This window comes from Thalassophryne amazonica, chromosome 1, assembly GCF_902500255.1.
Source record: "Thalassophryne amazonica chromosome 1, fThaAma1.1, whole genome shotgun sequence".
NCBI lineage: Eukaryota > Metazoa > Chordata > Actinopteri > Batrachoidiformes > Batrachoididae > Thalassophryne > Thalassophryne amazonica.
The window spans coordinates 8,315,494-8,335,787 of record NC_047103.1 but is presented as its reverse complement, the minus strand read 5'-3'; the positions used below and the strand labels follow the sequence as shown (position 1 = coordinate 8,335,787).

General features: G+C 40.8%; 1 protein-coding gene across 3 annotated transcripts in view; it reads left to right on the top strand.

Moving 5' to 3' along the window:
* Positions 1-20,294, top strand: part of sema5a (sema domain, seven thrombospondin repeats (type 1 and type 1-like), transmembrane domain (TM) and short cytoplasmic domain, (semaphorin) 5A) — a 447,076-nt gene that overhangs the window by 287,918 nt on the left and 138,864 nt on the right. For all 3 annotated transcript variants that reach the window (XR_004557944.1, XR_004557932.1, XM_034159873.1), the window contains exons 13-14: positions 1,981-2,162; positions 7,457-7,600. Coding sequence is in view for 1 of the 3 variants with exons in the window: in XM_034159873.1 (XP_034015764.1) it covers positions 1,981-2,162; positions 7,457-7,600 (326 nt within the window). In the remaining 2 variants the exon portion in view is untranslated. The remainder of the gene's footprint in view (positions 1-1,980; positions 2,163-7,456; positions 7,601-20,294) is intronic.

Below are 20,294 nucleotides of genomic sequence, written 5' to 3'. Positions count from 1 at the left end.
TGGGCTAAGGAAAAGCAATCGTGGACTGTGGATGACTGGATGAAAGTCATATTCAGTGATGAATCTCGAATCTGCATTGGGCAAGGTGATGATGCTGGAACTTTTGATTGGTGCCGTTCCAATGAGATTTATAATGATGACTGCCTGAAGAGAACATGTAAATTTCCACAGTCATTGATGATATGGGGCTGCATGTCAGGTAAAGGCACTGGGGAGATGGCTGTCATTACATCATCAATAAATGCACAAGTTTATGTTGATATTTTGGACAATTGAAAGGATGTTTGGGGATGATGAAATCATTTTTCAAGATGATAATGCATCTTGCCATAGAGCAAAAACTGCGAAAACATTCCTTGCAAAAAGACACACAGGGTCAATGTCATGGCACAGGGTCAATGTCAATGAGCAGATCTGATTTGATGCAGGTGTTAGTTTGGGGGATGAAAATTTACAGGGTGATTCCATAATTTTTTCCTCAGAATTGAGTGATTCCATATTTTTTTTCCTCTGCTTGGTCTAAAAAAAGTAACCGTTACTGACTGCCATAATCTTTTTTTCTTGATTTCTTATAGTGTTGCTTAAAGCCAGAAAGTTGCCATTTGAAATGACTTTAGTTTTGTGTCATGTCTGTGATCTGCTTTTTTTCTACAAAATTAAACAACTGAATGAACATCCTCCGAGGCCGGTGATTCCATAATTTTTGCCAGGGGTTGTATAAATCTCCTTATTTGGGAAGAAACTCCTGAAGATGCTTGATCTTTGTCCCCAGGTAGCAACTCACTCTCCAACCTGGATGAAGTAATCCACCGGTTGCTGTTTCTGCACAGTTCTTGTGGAAAAGTGTTGTTTGTAATTGGTGCAGCAGTTTTGAGTTTTGTGTGCGCTCACACAGACACTCAGCACAGAGCTGTTTATTTTATCCGCTTTCATGAAAGTGACAGCAGAACAAGTTTGTCACATCACTTTATATTTTTTCTCAATTTCATCTCAGGTAAAATGTAAATTTCCCCTCAAAATGTTTTTGCACAAATTCTCTTTGCATAGCGGCAACTTAAATCAGCCCTCACCATTGAAAAAAAATCATGCTGTCTGAGTGTTTGAGATAAAAGAAAAAAGAAGTTTGTGCTTTTCATCTACTTTCAGAATCGATCCCTCATCTTGCAACCGGTGTCTTGGCGTTCTGTTCTCTCAACTTAATGATGGGATTTATGCAGCGCTTCTCTCACGAGTAAACAGAGATGTGGTTTATTTTGGACAGATTTCAAGTTGTGGAATATTTATGGAGTGATTGTCGTCTGCGTGCGTTACTGTCGCTGCTGTAAATGCAAAGTGCTGCCACACCGCCCTGTTTCTTTCTAGTTTGCTTTCCAGGCAGCTCGTTCATGCAAATGTCTGTCTTCGCCGAGCGTCACCAATTTAGGCCCACGGCAGAGTTCAATTACCAATAAGAGCAGCGAGCAGACGCTATTTCTGCTTCTGCCAAAACAATTTCTGCTCTGCTCTTGTGAAAGTGTTCTTTGCATTTTTTAAATCGCCCTGAAATGTAGCAGAGACGCGGCTCATGTCCTCTGCCGTTTTTAATCTCACTCCATTGCTTCCTGCACATCACTCCTAATTAACGGGTGATAGCGGCGAAGGCTTCATGATTCCTGCTGGTGTATATTTATGTGGTCACTTTGTATTTGCTCACATTTGAGCTTCTTTCCACATTTCCATTCGCTGCATTTGTCTGTCTTATGATCTTATTATGGAGTCTCATAATATCGCAGGAAGGACGTACAAAATGTCCTTCCTGCATATTTCTCCCAGAACAGAACAATTTCACACCCACTGTAGGTGATGTATTGGGGTTATTTTTTGCATCTATGCATTTCCCACAGCAGCGTGCTCCTGAGAGCGTCGTAATACAGTCACCAGTTTCTGAGAAAAGCCATTTCAGGCGAGTGTTTGATTTTTGGCTTTTTGCATCGCTGACAGGTCCGTAATGTCACAGTCGATGGCGGCTTTGGTGCCTGGTCGGGCTGGTCGTCTTGTAGCCATAACGACGGAGGCAGCGCGGGGACCTGTCTGTGTCGGACGCGAGCCTGTGACAGCCCCGCCCCTCAGTGTGGTGGACAGCAGTGCCTCGGTATCAGCGTCGAGGTCGCCAACTGCTCGAGGTAAACTTCATCTCTCCATCTACAGCATACACACGGTATATCGCTACAACTCCAAGCTATACATCTGCTGTATCGCCGTTTCTATATTAATCCCACTATCATCTTTTTGATTCTTTTTTAAATCTACGGTTTCTCTGTCTTTGTGTTCCAACATCATATATTTACTGATCTGTGAGCAGCAGGGTTTGTACAGCACATATGTGGACGAGTGGGTGAGTAAGTGGGTTAACTCAAATCAGGTTTGTGTAAGTAATAACCTGAAAACAATAAATGTTGCAGTCTTGAAGCTCACCACATGAAAGAACAGATGATGAGGATGAAGTTTACAGATAGTCGTTAACTTTGATACAAGTCGAACAAGACATTTTTGTTTTGCTAATGTAATATCTCATAGACATGTCTGCCCCCTGCTGGATAGCTGATGAAAATGTAGGAACAGCTGTGGCACTTACATGTAGTTTGATGGTCAGCCTGTTTGCTTGTGTGTGCACAACTTGCCTTCACGTGGGGATCAACCTCCAAGTTAAGCTAGCAGTCACTGTCACATGATCATCAGCTAGTAATTTAAGATCACATAAATTACTAGTATCTGTGCACAGACATTTTCAGATCTCTCCAGAGATGTTCAATCAGATTCAGGTCTGGGCTCTGGCTGGACCACTCAAGGACTTTCACAGAGTTGTCCTGAAGCCACTCCTTAATATCTTGGCTGTGTGCTTATGGTCATTGTCCTGCTGAAAGATGAACCGTCGCCCCAGTCTGAGGTCAAGAGCGCTCTGGAGCAGGTTGTCATCCAGGATGTCTCTGTACATTGTTGCATTCATCTTTCCCTCAATCCTGACTAGTCTCCCAGTTTCTGCTGCTGAAAAACATCCCCACAGCATGATGCTGCCACCACCATGCTTCACTGTAGGGATGGTGCCTGGTTTCCTCCAAGCATGACGCCTGACATTCACACCAGAGAGTTCAATCTTTGTCTCCTCAGACCAGAGAATTTTGTTTCTCATGGTCTGAGTCCTTCAGGTGTCTTTTGTCAAACTCCAGCTGGGCGTCCATGTGTCTTTTATTAAGGAGTGGCTTCCGTCTGGCCACTCTAACATACAGGCCTAATTGGTGGATTGCTGCAGAGATGGTTGTCCTTCTGGAAGGTTCTCCTCTCTCCACAGAGGAATGCTGGCACTCTGACAGAGTGACCATTGGGCTCTTGGTTACCCCGATTGCTCAGTTTAGACGGACGGCCAGCTCTAGGAATCCTCCAGGGCCTGTATTCACAAAACATCCTCAGGCTAAAAGTAGCTCTTAGTGACATTCTTCTAAGGAAGTCTTCGAATTCCTCAAATTCTAAGTAATTTCTTAGAATTTTCACAACGTTATTCACAAAACATCTTAGGCCTTAAGAGAGCTCCTAAGTTGCAAAACTGTTAAGAGGAGGGAGGAGGACTTTTAAGAAGCCTAGATGGGCGCCCAGCTCTGAGAAGTCTCGTGGAACTGAACTTTTTCCATTTATGGATGTTGGGCGCTACTGTGCTCATTGGGACCTTCAAAGCAGCAGAAATGTTTTCTGTACCCTTCCCCAGATTTGTGCCTTGAGACAATCCTGTCTCAGAGGTCTACAGACAATTGCTTTGACTTGTTTGGTTTGTGCTCTGACTGTCAACTGTGGGACCTTATATGTAGACAGGCGTGTGTCTCCAAATCATGTGCAATCAACTGAATTTACCCCAGGTGGACTCCAATTAAACTGTAGAAACATCTGAAGGATGATCAGTGGAAACAGGAGGCACCTGAGCTCAATTTTGAGCTTCATGACAAAGGCTGTGAATACTTACGTATGTTTTAGTTTAGTTTGTTTTTTTTTTTTTATTTATAAATTTGTAAAAATCTTTAAAAAAAATCCACATTGTCATTATGGGGTGTTGTGTGTAGAATTCTGAGGGGGAAAATGAATTTCATTTTGGAATAAGGCTGAAACATAACAGACTGTGGAAAAAGTCGAGTTCTGTAAGTATTGGCAGGAAAGATAAGATAGCAATCATCTTCACATTATGGGAATGTTGTTTGGTTATTTTCATATATGATACCTTTTTTTCCATTCAAGATAAATTCAAGCTGTTCTTGTGCAAAGTTCTGTTGTTGCTCTGTATCTGTCTACAGCTGGTACCTTTAATAAATCTCTCTGTACATCATATTTCTCTCATTCCTTATCTCTCTGTCTCCATAACTACAATCTGTCTTTGTTCTTGTGTTTTTCTCCCTGATCATTACAGAGTGATTAACTTGCCGAATGTTTAACAGTTAGTCATTAGCAATGTACAACCTCAATTCCAATGAAGTTGGGACGTTGTGTAAAATGTAAATAAAAACAGAATACAATGATGTGCAAATCCTCTTTAACCTATATTTAATTGAATACACCACAAAGACAAGATATTTAATGTTCAAACTGATAAACTTTATTGTTTTTGTGCAAATATTTGTTCATTTTGAAATGGATACCTGCAACACATTTCAAAAAAGCTTGGACAGTGGTATGTTTACCACTGTGTTACATCACCTTTCATTCTAACAACACTCAATAAGCGTTTGGGAACTGAGGACACTAATTGTTGAAGCTTTGTAGGTGGAATTTTTTCCCATTCTTGCTTGATGTACGACTTCAGTTGTTCAACAGTCCGGGGTCTCCTTTGTTGTATTTTGCACTTCATAATGCGCCACACATCTCCAGTGGGCGACAGGTCTGGACTGCAGGCAGGCCGGTCTAGTACCCGCACTATTTTACTACGAAGCCACGCTGTTGTAACACGTGCAGAACGTGGCTTGGTATTGTCTTGCTGAAATAAGCAGGGACGTCCCTGAAAATGATGGATGGCAGCATGTGTTGCTCCAAAACCTGGATGTACCTTTCAGCATTGATGGTGCCATCACAGATGTGTAAGTTGTCCATCCCATTGGCACTAACACACCCCCATACCATCACAGATGCTGGCTTTTGAACTTTGCGCTGGTAACAATCTGGATGGTCTTTTTCCTCTTTTGTCCAGAGGACACAACATCCATGATTCCCAAAAACAATCTGAAATGTGAACTCATCAGACCACAACACAATTTTCCACTTTGCGTCTGTCCATTTCAAATGAGCTCAGGCCCAGAGAAGTCGGCGGTGTTTCTGGATGTTGTTGTATGACTTTCGCCTTGCATGGTAGAGTTTTGACTTGCACTTGTAGATGTAGCGAAGAACTGTGTTAACTGACAATGGTTTTCTGAACTGTTCCTGAGACCACACGGTAAGATCCTTTACATGATGAATGTTGGTTTTTAATGCAGTGCCGCCTGAGGGGTCGAAGGTCACAGGCATTCAATGTTGGTTTTTGGCCTTGCTGCTTACGTGTAGAAAGTTCTCCAGATTCTCTGAATCTTCTGATTATATCATGGACTGTAGATGATGGAATCCCTAAATTCCTTGCAATTGAACATTGAGAAACATTGTTCTTAAACTGTTGGACTATTTTTTTCACGCAGTTGTTCGCAAAGTGGTGATCCTCACCCCATCTTTGCTTGTGAACATCCCAAACGCTTATTGAGTGTTGTTAGAAGGAAAGGTGATGTAACACAGTGGTAAACATACCACTGTCCCAGCTTTTTTGAAATGTGTTGCAGGTATCCATTTAAAAATGAGCAAATATTTGCACAAAAAAATAAAGTTTATCACTTTGAACATTAAATATCTTGTCTTTGTGGTGTATTCAATTGAATATAGGTTGAAGAGGATATGCAAATCATTGTATTTTGTTTTTATTTACAATTCACACAATGTCTCAACTTTATTGGAATTGGGGTTGTATGAAACCCACACATTTCCTGTTGCAGTAAAGTTGCTGTAATTTGCTGTTAAACGCGTGTTGGATGAGTCTTAATTCTTTGCTATTACAGGTGAAATATTGTTTTTTTTTCTGTTGCATATGAACACACATATCCAAGACAAACCAATCAATCAATCAATCAATTTTTTTATATAGCACCAAATCACAACAAACAGTTGCCCAAACAAACAAACAAACAACTAATGACCAAACCAAATATTTCATTATGTTGTTTTTTAAATATTTTAAATATTTATCTAATCGAGCCGAAAGCCCCCAAAATACAAATACTTAAAATATATATTTTAGTGAATTTCTTAAATTACGTAAATTAATGAAGTATACAGTATAAAATCTCTCAACTAACAATCGCTAACTATTTTAGGAGGTTTCGTTTGTAATAGTATTTATGAAATATCAGTTGGTCAGTAAAATATATTTTCTGATGATCGCAGCCAATAAATTTTGCTATAATTTGTTGAATCATTAGTGTTTTATTTGAGGAATTATAATATGAGCATGAGCTGAATGCCTCCATTGTGTGGAATGAGATTTATAATGTTCTTAAAAAATGTAAACTTGTGGACCTGAGCAAGGCGAGGGGGGCACTTTAAAGCAGCAACTCATGATGGATTTAATCATTAATGTCTTGAAACATCACTGTCACATAACACGATGCGACTGGGCTAACATTAGCACGAGAATTTGCTGGCATCACATAAACATGAAGCTAGTAGCTTCACATAACACCATGCTAATGGGCAAATGTTAGCATAAAAATTCACTAGCATCACATAATGCAATGATAATGCGCTAATAGCATGAAAATTAGCTTGCTTAACTTAATGCTATGATGGGCTACCTTAGTATGAGCTGAGTGCCTCCATTGTGAGATTTATATAAAATACATACTTGTGGTGGCTGATGACCTGAGTGAGGGGAAAGCCTTAAAGCAGTGATTCACGGTGGCTTCAATCGCACATGTGTCATGAAAAGTCACTTTCACATAAATGCAATGCTAATGGGCTACCTTTAGCATGAATATGTGTGAGCACACAAGACACAGCGCTAACGGGATAGCATTAGCATGAGCTTAGTGGTCTCCATTGTGAGTAACAAGACTTATAATGTGCTTTTGGAAACAAGCTTAGAGTTACAGTTTTACTTAAAAAAGTCTTACTACACATCTTCAGGTAATGTTACAGTTTTTGTTTTTTTTGGTTTTTTTTCCAGGCAAACTAACTAACTAATCTATAACAGACAGATTTTAGCCTTAGAGAGTTATCGTATAGATTCTATACAGTGTCGAAAAAGCTCTATGCATGACCTTTGATAAATTAATCAGCAAATGTAATATTGAATTCAAACTATGAAGTTCTCTGGTTGTAACGTGTCAGAATAACCCCACAGGTCTTCCCCTGTGTATCTCCATAGAAACGGGGCCTGGACTCCCTGGACTTCCTGGTCTCCCTGCAGCACCAGCTGTGGTATCGGTTTTCAGGTTCGGCAGCGCTCCTGCAGCAACCCGACACCTCGTCACGGTGGGCGAGTCTGTGTGGGCCAGAACCGCGAGGAGAGGTACGGCGCACAGATTACATCGTGTCCTATCTACACATGTCCACTCATCCTAACGCGGTCCTGCACATGTGACATGTTTCTGTGCCTCTAAGAGCAGGACGGACGTGTTCTTCCTGCTCCTCAACGCTCATCACCAGTCACATATAGGCCTTGACCAATTCAATATGGTTCATATGTTGCCAGTTGATTTTAGAGTGGACCAAGTTAAATTAAATCACATGTTCGCTGTGGTGCAGAAATCTGTCCCAGACAATTCAGAAAACCACAGCATTGACACTAGATCTCGTGCCTTTTCCTTGATTTTCCCCTCGGTTGGGTCTTTTAGGGCAACATCTTTCTCTGTTACTGGTGCTAAGGTATGGAACCGCCTTGGAACCGCCTTGATCTACAAACAAAATCCTGCAGAAATAAAACGGAGTTTAAAATAGGGTCTTCTTCTTCTTTGTCTTTCGGCTGTTCCCGTTAGGGGTCGCCACAGCAGATCAATTGTTTCCATCTCACTCTGTCCTCTGTATCTTCCTCTGTCACACCAAACACCTGCATGTCCTCCCTCAAAATAGGGTCAAACAACATATTTTGTCCCTGATGGTCAACGGTTTTACTGATATCTTTGTCTGTTTTTAGACTTTATTTTAAAATATACTATATATAATAATGTGTAAATACCCTATATATTAGGTCCTGTTCTTTTTATTGTTAATTGTCACCTTTTGTTGTATTTTATCAGTTATTTTTATTAAGCCACAATGGAAACAAGGGCACAAGTCGCTTTTTTGTGTTGCCCTGTATATTAATACATTTTAGTTTTTACATTTTTATATGAATCAAATCAAATCAAATTCCATCGTCACCTTTACATTTTGCAGCTTTGCCGACTTTTGCGTGCAAGTCTTACATTTTATAGATGTTTGTGTAGTTTCTAAGCAACCTCTAAAGCTGGATAGAAAAAATGTTTTCAAGACGATGGGATGTCAAGAAGCAGAAACAGACGGGAAAAGGGTCAGGAGAGGTCAACGGGCGAGTGTGTTTGGAGGTTTGTTCCTCTCACTTCGAGGTTGTGTGAATCTTCACTGTAGCGAACACTGAATCGGAAAAAGGTGTGAGCGGATTCCACGGTGTAGGAAACGATGTGGCCATTGCTGCGTTTGTCTTGATTGCGACCTTAATGAACTGATGCGTTCTTCTGCCGTTTCCTAGCAAGGTTTCATTTCACTGTGCGTCGCCCGACTCCTGTCATTAGCAAAGGGTGAATAAATGTAGTTCACAGGGCTGAAGAAAGAGAGAAAAAAGACAAATAGTTGCTCTCTCATCACCATAGCAACAGAAGCAGCATGGTGTTGGGTAAGTAATTGGATACGACCTTCAAGGATCAACTTCATTTTGGTTTTTGCTTCTTTCGTTTTTGATTTTTATCACGGCTCAGCCCGCTGTCAGTCAGTCAGTCAGTCAGTCATGTGACATTTCACTTGAGATTGACATTACTTCAGCTGTTCTGGAGCGACTGTCACTCAGCATGGTGTTTGTTTTGCACATCGTGCCCCCAAGATGCCTGTTGACTTTGAGGACAAAAGGTCAAAGGTCACTGGAGCGCACATTATTAAACTCTTGCAAGCAGAATAACTAACCCGGTTGTCACCAAACTTGGTATGTGTATTAGGCATCATGACCCCAACACACCCATCTGTTTAGGGGCCAAATGGTCAAAGGTCAAGATCGCTGAACTGCACTTTATAAAAGTCTTGTGCAGAGAAGAGTCACTTGTCAGTGTTGAGTTTATCAGCATTTCCCAGGATGCAGTGGGCTAGGGCAGAATATGCGCTTGCTTAACTTTACATTTTCCATTTTGCTTTCTTCTAACCTCCCGCTCTCCTTAGTGGGAGGTTAAAAAATGCTCCACTGGCTCCTCATGAACCACGCAAAATCCAAATTAGACAACATGGATCAAATGGCTGAATTACCTCCTCAGTCTGCAGTCAAGTTCTCCAGAGTGCTGTTAATGACCTCATTAATTGACTCAGGTGTGTTGAAGCAGAGACACATCTAAAAGTTGCAGGACACCAGCCCTGGAAGACTGGAGTTGAAGACCCCTGACGTAGGTCCTAATGGCAACTATCCCAGACCATGTCCAACATCTGTCTGCAGCAGTCAGATGAAAGGTGGATGTGTTATTGGTAGTCTCTGGCTGCTGAGGTCCAAAATATCGTAGATGACATTCTCTTACGTTGCATGTGATATGTCTCATTTGAGTCTCCCTACATAATCGCTTGTTCGACACAAAGTCATTCCAGCATTGCCCAACGATCCTGCCAAGACATCATACCAAAGACATCCAGTTGTCGCTTTAGTTCATGGGTTACTGTCCAAGTCTCACAACCAGGCAGTAAGACAAGAAGCACCAGGACCATAAAAACCTGGACCTTCAATCTCCTGCAGATGTATCTACATCTTCAAACACCTTTGTCCAGTGGCCTCATAAACCCAAAAGGTCTTCCCAGGCATCTGTCAACCTCAAAAGCTGAGGGCCCAGATGTTATGGTTTACATGAGGCTTAGTTTTAGGGAGTTTTATGCTTTCAGAAGAAAAGCAGGGATGGGTTTGTGATACCAGAAGTATATTTTCCATCGTTTTCCTCCCGTCTCTTTAGTTTTATTGCTCTTGTTCCATCTTATGTTTCAGTTCTCAGCACTGTTCTGATATTTAAGACACTTTAGGCCAGTTAGGGAGCAGCTGTGAAGGCTGGAAATGAATCATTTTCCATGGAGCATTAGCCTTTACTTTGTGCAGAAGTACCCTGAAAAGGATCTATGATGGCCCTTGAAGTAGGTTCTCTGGTCACGTTCACGTCATGCTTTAAATACCGTGAAGATTATGTAAATGTAGATTTAATGACATCTCTACTGCTTTGATTACTGTGATCTTTTTTAAGTTTTGAACTTTGTCTCAAACTCCACTCTGAGTTCTGCGATTGTTCTCGATCCGAGTAACGAAGTGCTGTCGGCCCCCCTTTGTTTCACCCTGTGCACACAGAAGGTGCCCTTAGGCATTGCTGTAGCGATCGGTAGAGAATTGGCTCTCTGAGAAAAGTCTGAGTAATGATGTACTTCTTGTTTTACTCCCGTTATGGTTAAGGTGAAACTCTGAGTTTGGGGATACTTTTAGTGACATTGTCAGACATTTGACAAACATACCTGTTCACAATAAAAAATTTACAATAAAGCAGAAATGTTGGAGTGTTTTAACAAACACTTTGTAGCGTCGGGTTCCTTGTTCGATTCACTTCATAGTACTCACAGAAACTCAATAGATTTAAATGCAGATTCTCGTGTTGCTATAACTCAACCTTTTAGTTTCGCCCCTTTCACAAGCAGTGAGGTGCATAAAGCCCTCAAACTCTTAAACATCTCGACATCTCCAGGACCTGACAATCTCGAGCCCTATTTCCTAAAAATAGCAGCTGACTTTATAGCCTCACCTTTGACTCACCTCTTCAATCTCATTCTAGCCACAAATGAAATTCCATCAATTTGGAAATCAGCTTTTGTTCTCCCTCTGTTAAAAGGTGGTGATCCAACACTTTTGAATAATTACAGACCAATATCCAAATTATCCGCCTTGGTCAAACTACTGGAGTCACTCATCAGTATTCAACTTAAGGAATTTCTTTCTGACAATAATATCTTATCTGATTTTGAGTCTGGTTTCAGGAAGCACCATAGCACAACCACTCCTGCCTTAAAAGTAGTCAATGACATCATTACCACCCTGGACAATAAACATCATTGTGCAGCTCTGTTCATAGATCTCACAAAAGCTTTTGATACAGTTGATCATACGTTATTGGAACATACGCTCACTGCATGCAGACTTTCAAATCAGACAGTAAAATGGTTTCACAACTACCTCTCAGGCCAGACTCAATGTGTGAAGATAGATGGATTCACATCACAAACACTCACCATCACCAAGGGAATACCACAAGGGTCAGTATTAGGACCTCTACTATTCATTCTCTACATTAATAACATAAATCAGAACATCCTAAATGCACATTTGCATTTCTACGCTGATGACACAATTATCTACAGCTCAGCACACTCACTCACACAAGCCATCACTCATTTACAATCAGCTTTTGACATTATTCAAAATAATCTCCTTAATCTAAAACTCACCCTAAACTCAGACAAAACAAAAGTCATATTGTTTTCAAACACCAAATCCAACTTTCAAATCCTGCCACAAATCACCACCTTACAGGAAATTCAAATAGAATTTGTTAAACAATACAAATACCTTGGAATTTTGATTGACAATACACTTTCATTTGCACATCATATTAATCTGCTTGTAAATTGACTTAGAATCAGGTTGGGGGTTTTTTCGAATTTGGACTTGTCTGTCCTTTGATGCCTGGAGGAGGCTTGTTGCCGACACTTTTATGCCAATGTTGGACTATGGCGATGCATTGTACATGCACTCATCAGCTCAGAGTCTGAGAGCTCTTGAAACTGTCTATCATGGAGCTCTGAGGTTCATCACTGGCCTCAGAGCTCTTACACGTCACTGTGTTCTTTATGCTGGTGTTGGTTGGTCCTCCTTGGCATTTCGCAGGCTTCGGCATCTGTATTTACTCATTTATAAATGTTTACTTGGTCATCTTTCTGGTTACTTCCGAATGTATGTTTCTCGGAAATGTATTGGTTCCTATCATCTTCATTCTGCCGACCGTTTTTTATTGTCATTTCCAAAGGTCCGGTCGGAGCTGGGAAAGAAGGGCTTTCAATTTGCTGCACCCTGTGCATGGAACCTTTTACAGAATGACCTAAAACTGAGGGAGCTGGTCTCCTTAGAATCTTTTAAAGGACTTTTAAATTATAGCGATGCTGGCACATTGACATGTAATTGTTTTAACTGATTATTTTTAATTATATTATAAAAATGTGTTGTTTCTGAACTTTCATACTGAAACGTTTTCATTGGTTGGTAATTGTTTTCCACATTGTTGGTAATTCTGTATGTGTGGTGGAATGTTGAAATTGACCTGCAACCTTGCTGCCTGTCTTGGCCAGGACGCTCTTGTAAAAGAGATTTTTAATCTCAATGAGACGCTTTTCCTGGTTAAATAAAGGTAAAGAAAGAAGAAAGAAAAGTCCAGTTCCCAGTGAAGGGGCTGAATGAGAGACTGGATCACAAAAAAAATACTGAAAGAGTTTTCAAAATTGAGTGAATGACTCATTCTAATCATGGCTTGTAGTCCACGGGCCAAGCAGGTTTTGGTAACACTTAAGTGGACTAAACACTTACAATCCAGCCTCAGTGTTCCATGACCTACACAAATGTATGGTGGTCACCCAGGGTGGTAGTTGTAGCCAAGGAGTCAATGAAGAAACACACACGAGTCAACATTTAAAAATACCCCAACCATATTTAAAATTATGCCACATTATTTCTGTGATCATAAAGATTCCGAAAAGGTATAGTTTGGACCAGCTATGACTGAATGTTAAGGAGTTATGGGGTAAAAACAGGGTTGGAAAAGGGTCAGTTTCAGTTTGTACAGGTGTAAAAAGTTAAAGTTACTCCAGTTTTTGTAAAACGTGATGCAAATTATTGGTTGAGTTAATGGGGTCCAGTTAGGGCTGGATCAGGTGACCCTGAACCATCCCTTAGTTATGCTGCTATAGACTTAGACTGCTGGGGGGTTCCCATGATGCACTGAGTGTTTCTTTCTCTTTTTGCTCTGTATGCACCACTCTGCATTTAATCATTAGTGATTGATCTCTGCTCCCCTCCACAGCATGTCTTTTTCCTGGTTCTCTCCCTCAGCCCCAACCAGTCCCAGCAGAAGACTGCCCCTCCCTGAGCCTGGTTCTGCTGGAGGTTTCTTCCTGTTAAAAGGGAGTTTTTCCTTCCCACTGTCGCCAAGTGCTTGCTCACAGGGGTTCGTTTTGACCGTTGGGGTTTTTACATAATTATTGTATGGCCTTGCCTTACAGTATAAAGCGCCTTGGGGCAACTGTTTGTTGTGATTTGGCGCTATATAAATAAAATTGATTGATTGATTGATAGCGTAGAATCTTATCTTTTCCTATGAAATGATACACTAGGGTGCTTTAAAGCCTTCTCGGCCTCATGGGATAAAGTGTGTTCCTTATTTTTCAACATGTTCTTACCTCACTTCAATGCACTTCATCCACCGATGTTCAGGCTTCACTATCCCTAAATGGAAGAAGGTCACATTTTGATCCGAGAGATGATTTTTTGTTTCTTTGTTTAGATAATTTTGAAAACTTTTTGAAGTACGATTGTGTGATTTTACACAACTTTTACCTGGTGACAGAATTTCTTCTCTTTTTCTAGGTGTTTTGCATGAACTCAGAATGCTTCCATTTTTCTCCCATATCTTTTTTTTTTTCTGTCACCTGATCTTAGTGGTGAATTCCATTCTTCGGCTTCTTTCTCCGTGCAGCCACGAGAATAGCAGGTTGACTGTGGAAGGATGCAACTTCTAGGCTGGTCAATTACCCATAATTCTTTAGTAGTTCCTATACCATGGTTTTGGTTAGTATGGCTAAAGCAGATGGTCACCCCACTGAGTCTGATCTACTTGAGGTTTTTTCCTGTTATCAAAAACACCTGAGAGAGTTTTGGGCTGGGTAAGGTTTAAACCTTCCTCCTGTGTAGTACCTTGAATAATTTGGTGCTTTATAAACAGACCAAGTTGCTTAAACTATAGTTTTCTTTAAAGGGTTCAATACTGACACACACCAACAACCATAACATAAAAAATAATTTATTTGCAAATCATTCACAAACTTAATTTCCTATCAGGCTCAGGCTCTTGTGTCATAATTTGCGGGTCTACCGGACCAGCTGACGGCCTGCTGGGATTATGAGTCATCAGAACCGTGGCGCTGTGACTGACTTTACAGCCGTGTGTTGGGCTTACGGGGCTGAATGTCAGCGAGTGGACCTGAGAGATAATTCTGCAGACTCAGAAACCTTCCAGATTGGGGACATTTATCTGTGGATGGAATATAAACTGTTCACTGGGCAGTTTTTGCAGTTTTTTTTCACAATTTACCAATCCAATCCCAAATAGCCAGAGGCATTTTATGACAGCATGAGTGCTGAAAAAAGCCTGGAGGTCACTAGGAGACAAAACAAAAGCTGATGTCCAGGCTGTGCAAGTTGCACAAACCTTTGGAAAAAAACACACACACAAAAAAACTTTTATTAAGTTCTTGTGAACATTTCATATTGTTGTTATTGTTAATGATTTTCACCATGTGTGACTTTTGAGTGTCTTTGAAGCTGACTTTCCTCCAGTGTTTTCATTCAGGGGGACTGTCAGTCAGTCTGTTGTTATTTTTGCCAGGTAACAGGAGGTGTAAGTCCTTTTCAGGTGTGTTGTACAATAAGATTAGTTTTTTCTGTCTGTGCGTCTGTTGTATGGTTTTGCAGTAAAGTGTTGAAATTGTTCCTGGTCAGTTTCTACCACTGAAACTTAACCTTCATCCTAGATGTTGCAGAGGTTTGCAGGATCTGACCCAGAGTCATCCTTCTCAGCCTCCGTGTCTTGACCCACTGTGGAGATACGCAGGCAGTGATGTAGTAATCCTTTCTCATTTCTCTCCGAGGCCTCGCTGGATTTTGTCGATCAAGAAGAAAGACAACAGCCCCTGTACCTCCTCTTTGGGCCATCTGTTGCCTCATATGATTCAGTTTTTCTGCTCTTGTTCTCTTTTCTTGAGTCTGGCTTGGCACTTGTTGTTGTCATCTTCTCCCATATGTCTTAATGAGCAATCAGCATTGAACCTGACACTTTTTTCAGGGCCACTAAGGCGTATCCTGGAGCAGGGGCTTATCCTTCCCCCCAAAAAAGACCCTGAAAATGACCTTTTAGGGGCAGTCTCTGTGTCATACCCGTCCATGAGTTGATCAGGTGCACCTTGGAAAATTTCTCACTTTTTGTTAAGACTAGTAGATGATGTCCAAAAACATGGCCCATGTGTGTTGTTTATTGTTGTCAATGTGTGAAACAGGGGAAGTCTCCTGCTGGAGCTTTAATCCACCAAACAAGAAGAACTGACACTTTGTCAGTGTTTGTGCACCCAACACTTCTTTTAATGCTCTGAGCGGCTTTTATTTCCAGGGTTTAAGGCCGTTCCATTGAACTTCTCTGCACTTTGTTCTTTTTATTAATGTGCTGGCACCGTGTTTGGAGCTGTGGGCACGTGCACACACGTGGTGTGAACACACAAAGATCCACTTTAGTGCCTCAAAGACCAAAACTAAACCTTATAAAGCCTTTTTTCCATATAGCACTGATGACATTTATGGGAAACAATCGACCCAGATTTAACAGCCCCACGTGGGTTTTATTCATATCAGGTTTTTGAGCTCATCTGATCCCAGATGTTCTGGATCCAGTTTGTGAATTTGGTATAACTGAATGAGAGATGTTTGGTCCAGGATAAATCATACCTCAACAAAAGATTATTAAATTCGAAAGAGACGTGATGGTAATTAGAGCTCATTTAGGCCCCGTTCAGATTACTGTTTGTAATCCATCTTGAGCGGGATTCGGGGACGTCAGACGACTGTGCTACATCCCACATCCTCTCCACTGTGGCTGCAACATCAAGAACAGCAAACAACGTTCTTTCTCTGCAGAGCCATCTCAATAAGACAATCTGCCCTTTCCCTTTCATGTGTTTCACACATACACACACACACACACACACACACAAACGCACTGTCTCAGTTCCAGACGCATTTCTTTCGGTTTGAGCTGGATTGAGTTTTGACGCTTGCAGGATTAACAGGATTTGAAAAACAGGTCTGAACACTATTTGGCTAGAAACCAATCTGGATTGAATCCAACTTGATTCGAATTTCCAACCCCGGTCTGAATGGGGCCTCATAATGTGACCAGTCACCCAGAGCAGAACAAGATGGAACCCGACCTGAAAAGACAAGTCCTTCCTCTTGTCGCTTTATTATGCATATGTTCTCGTCATTAGGGATGTAACGGTGCACTCACCTCATGATTCAATACGATTCACGCTTCTGAGTTCACAATACAATTGTCTCACTTTTATTTTTATTTTTACAGAAACAGCTGCAGACAAATTATGACTGTAAAATATTCCTTTACGAGCAGGACACCTGGCTGTGAGATTTCGTTGACATTTGTGATTGCTTTGCTTTTGACAGTATGGTTGCTAGGCAACCCCTATACTACCCTTTTTGGACATTGCCCCCATCCCAACCTCCCTAACACTCTGCTTTTATCTACACTCAAGGCCATAAACATTTGGACATACAGTATCTCCACCCCACTCTGTTTATTGTGTGTTTATTGTGTGCTCGACAATCAATGCTCTAATTGTCTTTGATTGGTTGCATCCTAATGTGCACATCTCCATTTAAACACGCCATCAGATATGTTCTGTGCATGCACCTGTACGCTTTTGAAGCAAGTCTCAATTTGTTTTCGTTTTTGAATTTTTGTGGGATGCGTTCCAGCACCATGGACAGTGACCAGCACGTTTTATTCACAAAGCAGCCCACAGAGTGCTGTGAGGAGAGCCTGTCCACGCCATACTCGTACTTCGTCAATGAAGTCCCTACTAGGTTTAATTGGGTCATTAATGTGTCAGTGCTGTTGTTAGTGCAGCCATATTTTGTTCTTACTGCGTCCTTATTCAGCCTCCTACTCAAGGCATATTTTTTGAACATGGCCAAAGTTTGATCACGTCTTCCATCAGACCCTGAACAGTGTCTGTAGGTTCTTACTCCATCCTCCCAGTTTTTCTGCGGATGTTGTGGAAACGTGGCGGCGTGTGACGGGGAGGCAGGAAGACGTCAGCCTTCAACCTGAAGCTAAATCAGGGAACTTGTGCATTCGGCTTCACTTCCCTGCAAAGTTTGGAAGTGAGAAGAAACAAAGACTGGCTTTTTCGTATCAGTGATTCCATCTTTGTTCCCCACATACCATCAGGAAGACGCTGAAATACATCAGGCAGAGTTTATAAAAGAACACAATGTTGTGAAACAGACTGCAGCGGGCAACGCTGGGGGCTTGAATCTGGACAGTTAATGCTTGCTTTATGAACCATCTGTTGGTATTTCCCTGCGCACGCTGCAGCGCTCCCTCTGCTTTCTCAGTGCACGCCGAGTAATTAAAAGCGTTTTATTCAGATGTGCTGTGTGTAAAGCAAGAACAAGGAAATACAGCGTGGACCAGTGCCACTTAAGTTCTGAGGCTCTAAATCTGCTTGGGAGTGATCGTAACCGTTTTTCATCACGGGTACTTATGCGTGCATGACTACACGCCATCATAAATACATCAGGGTATTTATCTCTTTCTCATTTTCTAAGACATGTGCAAGATTGTAATCCGTGCTCTTCCTTCACAAACCTCTGCAGCACCCCCACAGCATCATCGCACTACAAGCATGCAGATTAGTCAGCTTGCAGAAGAATACACAGCTCTGAGGGCTTTACAACCAGCGTGCACAGAACGAAGTGTTGGATTTGTCCTGAACAATAGTGGAGTATTTTGAAAAATACGAGGCACATATCTGCCCTCTGGAGGGGTGGGCACAAAGTTAAATCTTTTTCAGCACGAGAACAGATCAGTTTATCGCCAAAGACAGATGTGTGCCCAAAACACAACAAAACAGTAGTAAAGGAAATTTTATAGAAGGCGTAAAAGTTATAAAATAAATTATATGGTGCTAATAAGGCTGGTATTCGTCTGTCATTGTTGCATAATGAGGGCTGGGTAATTAACTATTTTAAACATCACAGTAATCCTGTCTTGTGAAGCGATGTAATTAGAGATGATGCACGTGTCTTTGTGGCATTTTTAATAGGCTGTGGCAATGAATTATGCAAAATGCATATGTGCAATCATTAAGATTTGAGATAAAAATGTACTTAGATGTACTTTTTATGCTTTTTAAGTCTTTGGGTGCTTGTGGCCATTACAGCGTGAAACGCCGCAGTGGCTCCGGCAGCGTGATTCATTCAGATATTCTCCCTGCAGTTTTCAGCTGCACCACAGAGGTGCTGTGTGCTGACTGTGTAAAAACTGTTAAATAGTGTAATTTATAGGTCTGTGCCAGTCACTTCTGTCCTGAGGTGAAACAGTTTTGTAGCTGTTGGAGTTTGACACTAAATGTGTGACTACTTTAGCGTTGTTCACACGCTGTCATGTGCCAAAATATTTGTAAATCTGTGACAGTGTATTGGGTATGAAAGCAAATAATGAACATGAGCCTAAAGTGCAGATTTTCATGTTTAATTTGATAGTATTTACATACAAACAGGGTGAACAACAAAGGAATTACAGTACTTCTTACATGCGTGACCCCTTTATTGAGGGTGTAAAAGCAGTTGACACACAATGATAAATTAAAATGGCATTTTTAATAGGGATACACGATATCACATTCTTGCCAATATGCCGATATTTTCAAGCACATTTTGGCTGATATAAAATATAAACAGCAACAAAAAAGAGCATCAAGTCTGTCCTGTATTATAATTTATATATAGTTGTTAGTTATTTGTGCTGTCTACATGTTGTAGATACAAACTCACAGTGAATCCAGAAAGTATTCACAGTGCTTCACTTTTTCCACATTTTGTTATGTTACAGCGTTATTCCAAAATGGATGAAATTCTTTTTTTTTTTTTTCCTCAAAATTCTACACACAATACCCCATAATGACAGTGTGGAAAAAAGTTTTTTTTTAATAAGATTTCTGCAAATTTATTTAAGAAATGGGCCAAGCAGGTTTTGGTAACACTTAAGTGGACTAAACACTTACAATCCAGCCTCAGTGTTCCATGACCTACACAAACTTTATGGTGGTCACCCAGGGCGGTAGTTGTAGCCAGGAAGGAGTCAATGAAGAAACACACAGGTGTCAACATTTAAAAATGCTCCAACCATATTTAAAATTATGCCACATTATTTCTGTGATCATAAAGATTCCAAAAAGGTATAGTTTGGACCAGCTATGACTGAATGTTAAGGAGTTATGGGGTGAAAACAGGGTCGGAAAAGGGTCAGTTTCAGTTTGTACAGGGGTAAAAAGTTAAAGTTGCTCCAATTTTTTTAAAAAGTGATGCAAATTATTGGTTGAGTTAATGGGGTTTAAAAAGGAATACTTTGCACCATCTGCCATGCTTAGTTATCACGTTACAGGATAACACATCATCTGTCATAGAAGAAGCCCGGCCTGTAGCCTGTTAGCATAGCTTAGCATCTTATCTTTTCCTTTGAAATGATACACTAGGGTGCTTCAAAGCCTTCTCGGCCTCATGGGATAAATAGTGTTCTTGCCTTATTTTTCAACATGTTCACTTCAATGCACTTCATCCACCAATGTTCAGGGTTCGCTATCCCTAAATGGAAGAAGGTCACATTTTGATCCTAGGGATAATTTTATTTTTCTGTGAGGCTGAGAACTTTTTGAAATACGATTGTGTGATTTTACACAACTTTTACCTGGTGACAGAATTTCTTCTCTTTTTCTTGGAGTTTTGCATGAACTCAGAATGTTTCCATTTTACTCCCATATCTTTTTGCCTTTTTTTTTTTTTTTTTTTTTTTTTTTTTTTTTTTTTTGCTGTCACCTGATCTCAGTGGCAAATTCCACTATTCGGCTTCTTTCTT